Source organism: Sinohyriopsis cumingii, chromosome 6, assembly GCF_028554795.1.
Source record: "Sinohyriopsis cumingii isolate HCF-2022 chromosome 6, ASM2855479v2, whole genome shotgun sequence".
In the NCBI taxonomy this organism is placed as follows: domain Eukaryota; kingdom Metazoa; phylum Mollusca; class Bivalvia; order Unionida; family Unionidae; genus Sinohyriopsis; species Sinohyriopsis cumingii.
In genome coordinates, this window is record NC_142966.1 from 94,233,774 (window position 1) to 94,249,694 (window position 15,921).

At 35.3% G+C, this 15,921-nt stretch overlaps 1 protein-coding gene across 3 annotated transcripts in view; it reads left to right on the top strand.

Moving 5' to 3' along the window:
- LOC149797466 (protocadherin Fat 1-like) overlaps nt 1-15,921 on the top strand; it is a 299,704-nt gene that overhangs the window by 76,987 nt on the left and 206,796 nt on the right. For all 3 annotated transcript variants that reach the window (XM_089962274.1, XM_089962276.1, XM_089962275.1), the window contains exon 3: nt 4,475-4,789. In XM_089962274.1, coding sequence (XP_089818400.1) covers nt 4,475-4,789 — 315 coding nt within the window. The remainder of the gene's footprint in view (nt 1-4,474; nt 4,790-15,921) is intronic.

Below are 15,921 nucleotides of genomic sequence, written 5' to 3' on the forward strand. Positions count from 1 at the left end.
TGTTCCACCTGTAAACCATCCATTGCACCACTAGCTAATTTTGACTAGGTCCAATCAGATTAAAATAAAATCGCAACAGTCCTACATGTGGATCTGACATACACCAATAAAAGTTCATACTTTGGTGACCTTTGGAATTTCCAATCCACTTTTTTTTGGTATCTTATCAGATAAAGCATTACAAGTTCATGTTTGGGAGAGTTATTGTTAGTAATTATATGTTGTGAATAACTAGTCTCACTTTCAGAAATATGAAAGTTGTGATTTGATTGGTGAACCACAAGGTCAACAGAACATGACCTCTTATTGGAGTCCATCAGATCTCCACGTTGGACTGTCTGGATTCAGTTTTAATCAGACTGGACTGTGGCATCAGTTGATCTGTTACATAATAATGTAACAGTTGATCTGTTACATAATAATGCAGATCTTTACCACTACCCAGTCTTGCCTGGGTATCAGTTGATCTGTTATGTAATGACACATCTTTACCACTACCCAGTCTTGCCTGGGCATCATTTCATGTTATGTAATAACACAAATCTTTACCAAATACCCAGTCTTGCCAGGGCATCAGTTGATCGGTTACATAATGACAAATCTTTACCACTAACTAGTCTTGCCAAGGCATCAGTTGATCTATTACAAAATGACAAAATTTTTTACCGCTACTCAGTCTTGCCTGGGCATCAGTTGATCTGTTATGTAATGACACAAATCTTTACCACTAACTAGTCTTGTGAAGGCATCAGTTGATCTGTTACATAATGACAAATCTTTACCACTACCCAGTCTTGCCAGGACATCAGTTGATCTGTTACATAATGACACAAATCTTTACCACTACCCAGTCTTGCCAGGACATTAATTGATCTGTTACGTAATGACACAAATGTTTACAACTACCCAGTCTTGCCAGGACATAGATTGATCTGTTACAAAATGACATCTGTTGTGCTAAGCTTATCTAAGAGGATGCCTACAATACACGTGAAGACACAATGTCTACACATTTAACAATAACACATTAACCCCTGGAGGTTTTTGTCGTTTTTGCCTGATATTTGAGTAGGAAACACATTTTGAACACTGTTTCTGAATGCATCCGAAAACACCAGATCCCAGACAATCTTTCAATAACATACTGCATAGTTGTGTTAGAAGCATTGTTTTTCATTGGCTATTTGGCTCTCACATGAGCAGAAGGGTAAAAGTTGGAGTTCTTTTTTCTTTTTTGCTAAACGGACCCATTTTTGTATCAAGACCACTCTTTATTCCAAATGCCCAACTTATCCTATTTTTTGCAACAGTTCGTCTGTCTGTTTGCAGTTCATACCAGTCTGTCTTAGAGCCGAGACCAAAAAGTCTAAAATCCGGACACAAAATCAGATTCCGACCACGGGCCAATTTTGGATAGAAAAAAAATTGATTCCAAAAATTAAGGTTTTTCCCTCTGTATTTTGTAGTGCAACTAGATATTCCAGATTATTTGATATCATTGTAGAGCTACATCTGTCTACCTTTCTATAATACCACCCACATTAGTGTATCATGCATGACCATGATGCTACAGAGCTTGGCAGTAGGCTACTACCTCCTGCCATGTTAACGTGTCACTAGGGGTTAATGTGTTAACAAGGATTTTTGAATTTTTTTACACATCGTCAAGGAATGGCTAAATTTGTAAACTTGTCACTAGGGGTTAATGTGTTAAAAAAGTTTTCTTTTTTTAATGCACATTGCACGCACTATCAGTTGGAAATTTCTTATGTATTTGGTGTTACAGAAAATATTCTGCTGATGAGTTGACTGTCATCTCAGTACTGGTACTTCATCGAAATTACAAATTCAGATCGATGTGAAATTGGTTAAATCTTAATTTTGTGTCCAGTCAGAATTTTTATTCACTGACTTAGGAATTGATGTTTATTGTTGAGGAAAATTGGCCATTCTCTTTTAAAACTTTTTAAACTATGCTGGCATTATTCCAAGCACTTGAATGATTCAGGGCTTAAAAATCATTGGGCTGCCCTGGATGAAATACGGATTTTCTGGGGCATGTAAAATTTTCTCTTGTTTCAGTGTTTCCGTAAGGGATGTAAGTAAGACTGAGAGAAAAAGAACAACCTTGCTGTCTGAACTGGGTAAATTGTGTAAAAAAAAAAAAAAAAGAAAGTGCACGTCAAGAAAAAGTGTGTATCAGAATTTGATGTATATCTCTGATGCATAATTTTGTGTAAAGGGAAACACTATATTTGCAGAGAATTCTCTATTCAGAATATAAATTAAAAAAGAACAATTTTTTTCAAAGTTTCATTAGCAATCTCTGAACAGATGTGGCATTAACTCATTCGGCCCCAGAGGTTTTTGTCGTTTTCATCTGAAATGCGAGTAGGAAAGACATTTTGGGGGCTATTTCTGAATACAGTGTAATACATTGGCTTTCAACAGATTTTCCATGAGACTAATGCCTAGATGTATTAGAAACATCGTTTTCAATTGGTTATTTTGCTTGCGCATGAGCAGAAGGGTAAAAGTTGGATTTTTATTATTTTTTTATTATTTTTTTGTTGCTTAATGGACCCATCATTTTCGTATGGAGACCAGTCTTTATTCCAAATGCCCACCTTATCCTAGTTTTTGCAAAGGTTCACCAGTGTCTTTGTGCAGTTCAGACGGGTCTGTCTTAGATATGAGGCCAAAAACCGGGTCCACAAAATGAGGTTTTTCCCTCAGTATTTTGTAGTGCAGCTAGAACTTTCAGATTATTTGGTATCATTGTCGAGCTATATCTGTCTGCTTTTTTATAATACCACCCACATTGGTGCATCTTAAATGACCTTGATGCTGTAGAGCTCGGAAATAGGGTACAGCCTCATCACGCCTACAGGCGGGATTGGGGCCGAATGAGTTAAGCCAGACATAAAATGCTTCCATGTTGGCCTGTTTTGCCTGTCACTCATTTGGTATAAATTACACATTTAGTTTTTAATGAAGAATATCAGTTGAACTTTGACCTTTTCTTGCAATCAAACAGGTTTAAATTTAATGCATTTCTTCTTGTAGTTTTACAAAAAGAAAACTGGTCAGTTTCTAGAAGCCTGCATTAGTAATGTAGAATGCAAGTGTTACATATTTGTAGTGCAGTCATTTGATTTAGGGAATAAAGGTACATGAGTACATGATGATCCTGGGAAAGAAAAAAAATTGATTAGTATTGTTGGAAGGGATAGATAATAGTGGTGGAAAATCTCCCATTCAGGTTGCTAATGCATCCATCTCGGTCAAAACAGGACCATCAACTTCTGATGCTAAGTGGAATGCACTTTTTAATGCACCAAAAAAAATGCTTGAAATGTTGGAATGAGATGTTTAATGTGAGCAGAAAAATATTGATTGGTTGGGGGACAGGTACATTGAGGAATTAGTAGGTAGAGCAGACAAACAAATGTTTAGGTTACATATTTAATGTATTTTTTTGTTGCTACAACACTCAAATTCAAAAAGCTCCCTCTAACCATTTCCATATCTGTCAGCTTTGCGGACTTCACAGGAGACATCTTGATACGATATTTCTCTTACTGGCTTTATTGTTTCCAGTACACAAAATCGGTGTTTCTTACATTAAACTAAACCATTAATATCTTAATAATGAGTTGTCCGGAAGTTGATTTGAAAACATGTAGTTGATTGCTCCACATCTGATCAGACTGGCACTCACTTTTGACCTCTGCCTCAAAATATAAATAGTTTAATAATTGTACTGCAGGTGTAAAGCCCAGGCAAAGTTCAAGTATAAAATAGATATTTCCTTTAAAACTATATACAAGTTACTATTGTTAGTTAGGGCCACTTAATCTACTATCTTGTCTCTAATATCATCAACATTTTCAGAGTCTAAAACTAATTACAAGTCCTGTAAATAATCATTTAATTAATTTACATAACCACAAATGCCTGTTGATCTCAGTTACTACAGAGACAATAGAGCTAGACCTGTTAAACAAACTGATTGATGTCCATAAGACCATGGGATGAGTGTGCTGTAAAGACTGCCTTTATTTTTTTATTGCAGAAAGCGGAATGTTCTTGAATTGTGGGTTTTGTTCAACATGACTATGTACAAGATCAGAAAATTTTAAACAGTTAAATAATATCACCTGTACATACTACAGAAACTGGAACTGGGCCCAGTCCATGCATGCTGAAATAAAGTTTAAATGAGTCCAAATGTTTGGGTTGCCTCTGGGTAGAATATTTCCTTTATACCAACCTAGTTTGAAGATCACAAACTACAAAGTTTCTTACTGCATGTAAGAGTCATTAATACTGTCCACTATTTTAATGAAGTTAATACTGTACACTATTTTAATGAAATTAATACTGTACACTATTTTAATGAAATTAATACTGTAAACTATTTTAATGAAATTTGCTTAGGAGCTACTCATATAGATCCTGTTAAACATTCCAGGTACCATACGAACCAACCAAGTACTGGACAGAGAGACTGCCACACACTACTGGCTGACGGTCTATGCCCAGGACCATGGTCTGGTCCCTCTTCACTCCCGTTTAGAAGTGCTTATTGAGATCAAAGATGTGAATGACAACATTCCAACACCAGAGCAACCAATCTACTATGCCAGTGTGAAGGAGGAACAGGTTATTATGGGAATTGTGGCAGAGGTCAAAGCCTATGACCTTGACAAGAATCTAGGTCAGATGTTGACCTTTGACATCACAAAATGGAATGATGATGGAATTTTTCAGATAAACAAAGAAACAGGTATGTTGATAGATTTTTTTAAAACAATTTAAAATTGTTATGGGTTGAAAACTTGACACTCTCTAACTTGGTGCAAAACAAGCTTAACTCATTCAGCCCCGGAGATTATTTTTTTTTTACCTTTGCCTGATATGGGAGTAGGAAACACATTTTGGGGGTTACTTCTGAATACATCTAAATAGCATTTGCTTCCAAGAGATTTTCGTTTATTGGCATGCCTAGTTGTGTTAAAAAAAGTTATTTTCTGTTGACTGTTTCGCTCACACATGTGCAGAAGGGCCAAAATTGGAGTTCTTTATTGCTTGGTTTTTGCTTATTGGAGCCATCATTTCCATGTCCTGGCCACTTTTTACGCCAAATCTCAAACGTATCATACTTTTTGCAAAGGTTCACCTGTCCAGGTACAGTTCAAACCGGTCTGCCTTAGATATCAGGCCAAAAAGTCTAACATTCAGACACAAAATCCATTTTCGACAACTGGCGAATACAAAATTGGGTAAAAAAAATCATGTTTTTTCCTCTGTATTTTATAATGCAAGTAGGATGTTCAGATTATTGGTATCATTGTAAAGCTTCATCTGTCTACTTTTCTGTAATATCACCCACTTTGGTTTATCTTAAATGACTTTGACGTCACTGCTTGGATGTAAAGTACAACCTTGTAAAGGCCGCACTGGGGTGTAAAGAGTTAAGGTTTTTCAGTTTTCGTTTGTGTTCATGTGGTATATGTGAATTTTTCTTTTAAAAATTAAATAATCTTCATCCCGTGACAACACCTGCAAAACAGGAATTTTGTTTAATAAATGTATTATGAAATGAGTACAAGTGTAATATCTTCTAATTAACAACTCTAAAATATAGGTATATTTGAAATTTTTACAGAAACTAGCAGTGAAAAAAAGGAAATATGTTTGAATTTTGGAAAGAAAGCAAGATGAAAGTATTTGCAGTATTTGATCATCCCATTTGTACCAGATGATGGTTTCAGCCATTTAAATATAGTTGAACTAATCAATAACACCAATAAGTGTTATAAATATCTTTTAAAAAATGATGGGAAGTAAATCAACCAAATACCATGTTGTGGGGAAAATTTATTAGCATGGTGAAATTTATCTGTATTTTTGTACAGATGTACGTATTGTCCAAATTTACTAAGGTATAAATAGCCAGAATAAAAAACAAAGGTGCCACATTTTTTCTGTATACATAATATCTGGTGATGTCATATAATTGTACCAATAATGGCTATCATCATATATATAGTAATGGATGAGAACCAAATGATATTCGTTATAACATTTCCTTTACATGGCCTACTGGGACTTCATAAAGTGTGTCGATGTTATCTTGTAATATTAGTAGGCCAACTTACAAAGTAAACACATTTATTTTTGGAAATTAAACTTTAACCTTTCATAAATCTTTCATTGCCATAGATGCAATTGGTCAGTGTCTGTGTTGACAGGACATTTTTAATATTTGCACCATGTAGTCAGAATCACTGTTTTGGCAGACAGTAGGGCATAGGTCATATATTCATTGTTACAGGTCATTCATAAGTTGGGCAGTATTGCAGTTGGGATGAACTGGAAGGGGCACATTTTATGTACCATTGTCTCCTTGTATTGGTCAAGGTATGGACATTTATCAAATCTAGAGAGATACTGGCAGTTTTAGACCAGAAAATGTCTCTTATAGTCACTCAAGGTGCAATACTGGTTGGGTGTATTGTTTGGTAGCATTATTTGTTCATCAGTCTATTCATCTGTTCATCCATCCATCCATCTGTTAACATTTGCTTGTTTGGCCCACAACTTTGTAATGGTTCGAGTACTTGTCACGAATTATTGCCCAAGTATATTGGGGGCTGAAACTTTGCAAGACAGGTATGTCAAATAGTCTTCAGTAGTCTTGTTTAGACTTATATTTTAACATGTACTTGCACCCCCCCCTCTGCATAATGGTTGATATGGTTAATTGCCATGTTTAAATTATGATGGAATATTCGAGTTCATCTTGTATTTAACAATTTTAAGTGCCTGTAAACTTAATGGTGCTTTTGTACTCTATAGATGCCATTTGATCAAAAGAACTTTTACTTCTTGTAAACCATTTGAAATTCAGAGAGTATAATCATGAACAATGAAAGTGTCATGTCCATTATTGCACAAATTAGTATACAGATTTTATTACCAGAATTAAAGACGGGGATTTCGATTTCGATTTGCTTATTTCATTCACGTTTTTTTTCTGAATTAAGTCAGTTTTCATTGAATAAAAGGAATACAGCAAGCTCAAACCATGTTAATAACGATGACATTTGTCTTCTCCCACCCACACACCACCACCACAAGTGCTTCCATGAAAAGAGCATGCACTGTTCCTGTACCTGTTTAGCCTTACACCTGATATGTCCAAAATAAAGCTCACCTGTATTTGTATCTGAAACTATTTATACTAATCACACGCTAATGGATTAATTGTGCTGTTAATTAACGAACCTTTCCAAGAAGAGAGGAAAGGTAAACATTTGGATCATGTAGACTGGGTTCATATACATAGTTTTGTAATACCTACGGTTTTGTAATACATGTACCTATACTGTACGTTGCCAGTAGGTCGTGATTAGATTGTTTGTATTTCAATAGCTTGTAAAGTCATCAGGCCCAAAAAAAGTGTTACCTGTTGCACTGGTTTTGGGGTAAGCAGGTAGTTGTTTTTTTTTTAACATATATATTATAATGATAAGTATGTATAACATACTAAGTGCTTCAAGTACTGGGCTTAAAATGGCTCATGTAGATGCACAAATCAGTTTTCAGGAAGTAAAAAAAAATTGTTTACACTTATTTGGTTTCAAACATATATATTATTATAATTAGTATATATGATGTAAGCATTTAAAGTACTGAGCAAAACTAGCTCAGTTAGATGCACAAATAAATTTAAATGCTAGTAGCAGCACCAAAAAACAGTGGTGGTTGGCCAACCGGAAATAAACATTTTTTTCCCTCTGGCCACTTAGTTTTTCTACAGTAATAACTCTTTCAAACATCAAATCTTGATTGTGAACATGTTAGCCATGATGCTTCATCTTTAAAAGTTCCTTCAGTTTTTTATTGTTGCTTTTCTGTCATTACATTTTTAGAAATTTACTTTAAATTGCTTGATAGAGTGAGCATTGTGCTGACTTGTCTACACACACACACACACACACACACACACACACACACACAGTATTAGCAAATAGCAGTCAAGGCTACATTTTTCTGGTATGTATTTTAGGCCTGGGTTTATGGTGCAAATGACAAATATGTGCATGAATTATTAATACTTTGTAAATAATTGTACTTCGGTATTTTCCTCAAGATTTTAATAATCTGATATAAATGGGCACTGTTGGACTCTTAATTCAGTCTGGATTGGATATTTTTACATTTTAACTGCTGCAGATTCTGTTCATTTTTTGCCTGAAATGGGGTGCGTGGGGATAGAAAATATTTTGGGATAATTTCTGCATACATCGAAGTATATCTGCATCTGACTGATTTTTGTTTAACTGGATGCCTAGGTGTATAAAAGATGTTTTTGATTGGCTTTTTTATTCTAGCATGTGCAGAAGGGTAAAAATTGGACTTGTTTGTGTATGTGAGCCATAATTTTCATGTGCAATCAACAGTTTACTCCAAATCTTAAACTTATGCTACATTTTGCAAAGGTTCATCAGCCTGCATGCAGTTTGGACTGGTCTGCTTTAGTTCTCACGCCAAAAAGTCTAAAATATGGACACAAACTCCATTTAAAAAAAGGTCATTTGGTCCAAAAAGATTGGGTCTCAAAAATTAGGTTTCTCCCTGCTGTATTTCGTAATGCAAGTAGAAAGTCTACATTATTTGATATCATGTTGAGCTACATCTGTCTACAATGGTGGATCGTAAAAGATGTTGACAATACAGAGCTCAGAAGTAGTCAAACCTCATGACACATTGTGGATCCAGGCCCACACAGAGGACAAGAAAACAAGTTATAAATTAAGAGTCTAGACATCACAGTTATGGTGAGTCTAATATGAAGGAAAAATGTTTTTGTACAGTAACTTTAGACCCCAGGCCAGGTCATTGAGAAGTTTGGTTTCCAGAGAAACATTATTTAAAAAGAGGTTCAAAATCTGATGATTGGACAAAAATGCTTGAGAATGTGTCTAAAACAAAATTCTCTTCTTGTATAGCTGATAATCACAAGTATTTTTCTAATATAAATCCATATTTATTTCCAAAGTTCACAAAATATAATAAGTATTCAATCTTACCTAAAATAACTTTATAAAACACTGCCAAACTTACCTACATTGAAGGAGTGCTGAGAGTGGTCAGAATTCAGTCTTAATACAGGAGACTGCAAAAAATGCTGGAGATGCAACATGTATGAGATTAAGGGGAAAACGAAAGGACTGTTTAAAAAGAAATTAAAAGATCACATAATTGTACCACAAGATGATGTTCAAGGTTGTTACGATAGTTGAAAACATTACTTTGATTTGAGTAGAGCCACTTATGTGATATTATTTGTGGTGTTTTCCTATGATTCTTTGCTATGATATGAAAAAAGTTCATTTTGGTTTGTAAAAGAATACGTAAGTAATTAAATTAGAAGTTAGTGTTCTAACATGTACCTGTCTTTTAATTAAGATATTGACCATTATTTTAATTGGGTTCAATGAAGTCCTTTTTTTATTTAACAAAAATACATTGAAGCAAGAATTATTTTCAGGATATCGGGGGTGGAATTTGAACTTTAAAATAATCTCTCCGACCCCATGGTTCATTGATAACTTGGGCATTGTACTTCCTGAAACATGTGCCAGAAAATTATGTTTTGTTTCCTAATATACCTTATAAGACAGATCACAAAGTTCAGGAAATGGTTTTTGTGAAAGAAGATTATAAGAACTTAAATTGGTAAAGTAAATTAAGAGACATATATATATACTAAATAAGTTGGAAAATACTATTTTAAGAAGAAAAATTGGAAAATACTAATTATAGATAAAGAGTTGGAAAATGCTATTGAAAGAAAATAGCACAGAAGCTGTTACATCAGGTAATGTAAAGAGTTTGACAAGTTGGAAGTGCTTGTGTCTGGGATTCAAAACAAGGTGTTTTTTTATCTCCTTGGTAAGAGATGATTACATAGCTGCAAGATTCAAGCTCTCCTATTGGCACATAGATATATCTCGTCCAATAAATCTTTTGATATGTAAGGATTAATTGAAGAGATGGAAGAATACAAAATATTTTTTTTTATAGTGGAATACAGATTTTTAAAACTTGACCTGTCTCCTGCAAGGAATATTATTTGGTTGATGTTGCTTGAGTCATTTTCATTAATGTTAGCAAACAAATGACATGGGTCATCTTAATAGTATGCCCTCACTGCATAAAGCAGGATCATCTTCCTTTGGATATATCCTTCCGTCTGTCCATCTTGTTTGCAAAACTTCACAATACACAATCATCTTGGACAAGTAACTTTTCTTATTATATTTTTATCCCAGTGTAGATGCTCTCCTTATATTTTGGGGTCATTACAGCAATTCAATTTTCAACACTTTTTGAACTTTTTTTTGAACTTTTTCCCAAATCCTAACAATGTTAGCATTATTCAGGGTTCAATCTACCCACTTGCCAGTGATATGTGGGTTGCGAAGAGGGCCAGATAATACTGATAGCTGTAGACCATTAGGCAAGTTAAATTTTCCATAGTCATTATGAAATCGGATTGGAAGGACCAGTTGATTTACTGCAGGGTCAGATGATTTCCATGATAATCCTGCAGGCTAAGAAATCTTGTGCTAAGTCTACCATTCTACCATGATGATCATTCCTGTCTTTTGTCTGAATATCCAGACACTTATCACATTTCTGGTGACACTATTTTCAAAATCTCTTAAAATTTTCATTACAATTTCTGGGGGACTGCTCAAGTGGCTGCAGTGGTTAGAGTGTCCTCCACAGATGTGGAAGGTATGAACCCAGGCCAAGTCATACCCAAGACAGATAAAAGTGGTACTAGCAGCTGCCTCACTTGGCACCCAGCATTAAGAGGTTAGTGTTAGGACTGGTTGGCCTGGTGTCAGGATAATGTGAGTGGGTGGGACCTGATCCTACATGTCTGTGGCATCATGCCCCGTTGCTAGACATCATTATAAACTGCAGCACTTCAGATAATGTAGGAACATGCTTGAAAAATTATTAAAGCTATGTTAAAAATCTAAATCACAGACACACGCACATCAAGAACATTTTTTAAGCTGGCAGAAAGAAGTTGCATTCGCATTTAAACTAAGGGACATCCACTAAAAAATAGATGATTGAATATATAACTGTCAGACCTTGAAACTGCTTTGATTCTAGTCAAGAGCTCTTCTGATGCTGCCTGCTTTTTGGGCTGCATTGGTCTTAGACCAGAAGAGTTTATGAGATGGCCTGATGTCCATTGTGTGACACTTGTCCATCCATTAGCACAAGTTGTTGTTACTCTGAAGAAACTATTTGGAAGATCGCCATGAAACTTTAAAAATACAGAAACATGTATGTGTACACACACACACACAGACAGACAAACACAGACAGGCACACACACACATTCATGTGTGGGTTTGCTTGATCCTAAATGAAAATGGTGCTACTCAGACATTCAATATGGATACCATAGCAGTCATCTTGAAAATCTTGTCATTATTCCTGAATGGGTGGTCTAATCAACATTTGCTTTTTGTAAAGACTTCTTATGTTGTCTGCTTGATCTCATTAGATTGGTGATCTGAAATTCAGTTGGTCCATTGTGGCAGCCATCTTGAAAATTTTTGTTATTGCTACTCCACCTGAATGGATGGTCACATCAAGATGTCACTGAAACACTTCCTATGATGTCTAGTTGGTCCTAAGTGAAAATGGTGCCAATTTATGGATGTTCAGTATGGTCACCATAATAACCCCGACACACGAGAAGCTACTGGCAAGCTTTCTCACATACCCACATTGGCTGAATACGAGACTTGAACCCATGCAGACAGAGGGGAGATGGCAGTGATCTGTAACGGATAGCGCTTTAGACCACTTGGCCACTTGGGGCCCCCTCCCATTGTATCTAGCTGGTTTTTAAAAAAATTATGAATCTGATTAATATGGTCACCATGACAACTATCCTGAAAATCTTATCAATACTCTTCCCAGATGGAAAGTTGTATGGAATGGGGGTTTTATCCAGAAGATTTCTTATGGTAAGTAAGGTGAAACCCTGCAATAACACAATGAGTGGAGTCCACAAAGTGTCATTTTTCTATGAGCTGTATCATGCAATATCCAGCTAAATCAGCTCACTGTACAAAATATTGCATATGTGTCTCTTAGTTATATCAGACAGAGAAGGGTGCAAAAATGGATTTCAGTAACGATATTACCAAATTAATGCAAATAAAAAGAGGAATACTTGAAATGGTTATTATATATTGAATATTTATTTTCATGGTAAAGAATCATTGATTGGTACTGTTGATACATTTACATGACGTGTAAATAGATAGAAATCTGATTATATTCATAATTGTGTTTATTGCTTATATGCACAAAGAAGCATATTTTCTATGATTTTTGCTGGATCCAAATACTTAATTTCTTGATAATACACTCCCACTAACTTATGAAAACATTAATAGATATGTTCATATGGTCTGATTATTTTATTGATAGTAAAATGCACAAATCTGAGCATAGGAGTTTCTGAAATGAAACTTATATTTAAGCTTGAAAAAATATTTTAACTGACTTTAATACACGAGGTCAAGGGTAGTAACCTCTTTGTATTTGAGACGAACAATTTAACAGGTGTGTGAACTGCCTGGACAGAATTTGGGAGTAAACCATTTGATGTTATGGGGAAAGAGAGATCTCCGTAAAAAATAGTTTAGTCCTTATTTAAAAGGCAAGGATAACCTGGATTTAGTGAAACTATGTTTGTAACTATGATTTTTCACTACTGCAGATCAAAAACAGGAAGTAGTATGTTTGTATGATTGTATTGAAAAAAAAGCCCTCACTATTGCATGTATGGGTGTGATTTGGAGCTGTTGCCTGCATTTTGGACTATAAAATAAAATAGGCTAAGATGAACAGTGAAACATGATGGAGCAGGTTTTGTCTGGTTGTAGAATTGTAACAGTGAGTGGGTGTGTAGCAGCAATATCATCACTGTGCAGATTTTGTTCCTTTCCACAATTGCTGCAGACTAGCATAGAGCAGTATGGAAATGGGGCTGTTTGACCTTATTTGATACCTTATGGGGACACACACAGACAACTGTGCAAGAATATAAGCCCCATGATTGGCACAGTTGCATCACTTGGGTGTTTATTATCTCTAGCAACCCCATGACAATAAAGTAACTAAAAAATCTATTACAGGTCACATGGGGGATAGCTTGTCATGGAGGTTAGAGGCGAGAACGGGTGGCCTGGGACCCATAGGAGATCGAATAACACGAAAGCCCCATTTCTATACTACTTTTTCAGTACCCAATGTATCCAGACAGCAAAAGTAATTATTTTTTAATGTCGGATTGAATTTATGATGATTGGCAAAAACCACTTGAAATTGACAAATACAGTTTAGTGGGCATATTTCTGTTTATATGTAATTGATCTGAATAGATTTTGGTACCACTATGGTAGTTTATACATTTTGGACATGGATCCTTCGTGCTTTCTAATCATTGGCCTTCATTTGTCTCCTTTTCAACAGACGGAAATCATTTTCATTCTTTAGATATCCTTGGATAAGCTGAAAAATTGATTCAGCAAGTAAGATATAGTGCAGCTGTCCAAGGATTTACAAGGCACTGGAAGAAAATATAGAGTTTTAATGCAGTTTTAAGCAGTTTTGTTGCAGACAAGATGAAAATTCTCAAATTTTGTCAGTCTTGTTTAACATACCTTTTCAATATTACTTCCTAAATCATGTTTCCATGGCACTGCTGGGATGAGTGCTAATGATGTTTGATGGGAGTGATTATGATAATGTTGGATTTGTCAATGACTTTTTTTTCAAGGATGTTCACATGCAGTTGAAACTATTACCTGTATTTAGTTACCCATGCGAATCAGGTGAGCATGAAATGTATCACTTTCTACAAGAGTTTATGATGAAAAGGAGCAGAAGGATGAAAGTAGTTTTTATCTGTGTATTTGTTTTGTAAAGGTCTATGCCACATGATAAGTCCATTCCAAACTAATTACCAAATTTTGTCCCAGCCCCTTTGCTTGTTTTAAAATGAGCTCTCCATTTGTGAAATACTGGACCTTCCTGGGGAGTTTACAGTTCACACTCCCAAACTTTTTATATTTTGGTTCTCTGTCTGTCTGTTTGTCTGTGTGTGTGTGTACTTGCGTGCATGCGCGTGTGTGTGTGTGTCATTTTCCTGAGCAAGACACATTACTCAAATTGACCCTGCACTAGAACCTTCATTTGTGTTGCAGTGCTAAGTCACCAGACCAAACTTAACCCATCTCGCACATAATATGCAGTATTTTGTACATTGGTTTCAAGTATAGAACTATCAGTAAACAAATACTGGTACCATATTTGAAGTCAGTTACTTTAGTCTTCTTCATCTTTAAATTTATATGGTTTATTCTTGAATTGCAAGTTTATTGTATTCTCATTGAAAATTTGCAGATGACAAGTTAATGTTTCCAGCTGTCAAACAATATTATCTTGATTTTGTTTTTAGTACTACTAGTACATTAAGTTGAAGATTGTATTTTACTTGTCCCTGACCATGTATTTTACTTTGTCCCTGTTAATTTTTGTGTCCTCAAAAATTTGGAGGATGTTTTGCCACAGTCTCCTTCCTTTGGGATATCAGGTGCATGATTAGTCAGAAACAAAAATGTCAGGTCCTGTCTTCCTTTCTAAAAGATAATTGAAGACTAGACCTGTGATTTTAGTATGTCATTGTCAATATTAATCAAATCATATTACTCTGTGAAATGTTCTTGACTTTTGGCAGACGCTCCAAATTCATATGAAGATTTAAAAACAATGAGCAGTATCCTGACCTCTGTTGCAGAAAAGGGTCAGAATTTGTGGCTTGATTAGAACATTTTCAGTCCCTTAATTCTAAATCAGTGTTCTGGTAATCTTCAGCCACTGTGGTGATCAATATGATATGACCTAAGGAAATTTATTCATATCTGTTTGGTATTTACTTCATTGACCTCGCAAATAGTGATGGGTTGCAGAGATATAGGACAGCCTGGTTTCAGCCTGAAATAATTTTCACACCTCAATAAACGGTAAACAGTTTTATCTGCAGCCTGTGGGTAACTGCATTGTACCATATTTACACTTGTTTAAGCTAGATATAAACAAAAGCAGCATCAGTGCAGATTACAATGTGACATTACATCAATACATCATAGCACTTATTTGGGGTATAAAACCTAAGGTGGCTGTGTAGTTGGTGTGCTAGACTCATGACCTGAGATTGGTGCTGGTTCAGACACCGTGGGCTGGCATGGTGCATTGTGGGCAAGGCACTTATCCAGTTTACTGGCAAGAATATCCTTTGTAAACCACCAGACAAACAAGCAAACTATTTTTGTGTTAAAATCATGAGAAGAAGGGAGAGTAGTGCTTGATCGTTTATGGGAATATCTGATGTCAGATAAGGTTCTATACTCTGCATTTTACACTGGAAATATGGTACATATTCTGAACAAGACAACATTGGTGTCAACAGCTTGAAGTCATCTTCAGATGGTAGAGCACTCGGGAAGAGACTTTGTGTTTTATTATTTTACTCATTTACAAAAAGATGTAAATTATTACAGTTTCAATTGACCGTTGTCCATAATTAGGGGTAGGAATTTGGTTTACCTGACTAATGTCTTTTTTTTAATAAACAACATATTACATAGTAATTCTTGTCTGTGATTTGAGATTATATTTTAAGATCATTGTTACTAGGAGGTAAACATTTGTATGTGGCCTTTTGACTCCAGAAGTTTCTAGGAGGGATTTTGTTTATGAATTTGATGGGGAAATGACCTTATCCTGGTTCTATTATTGTTT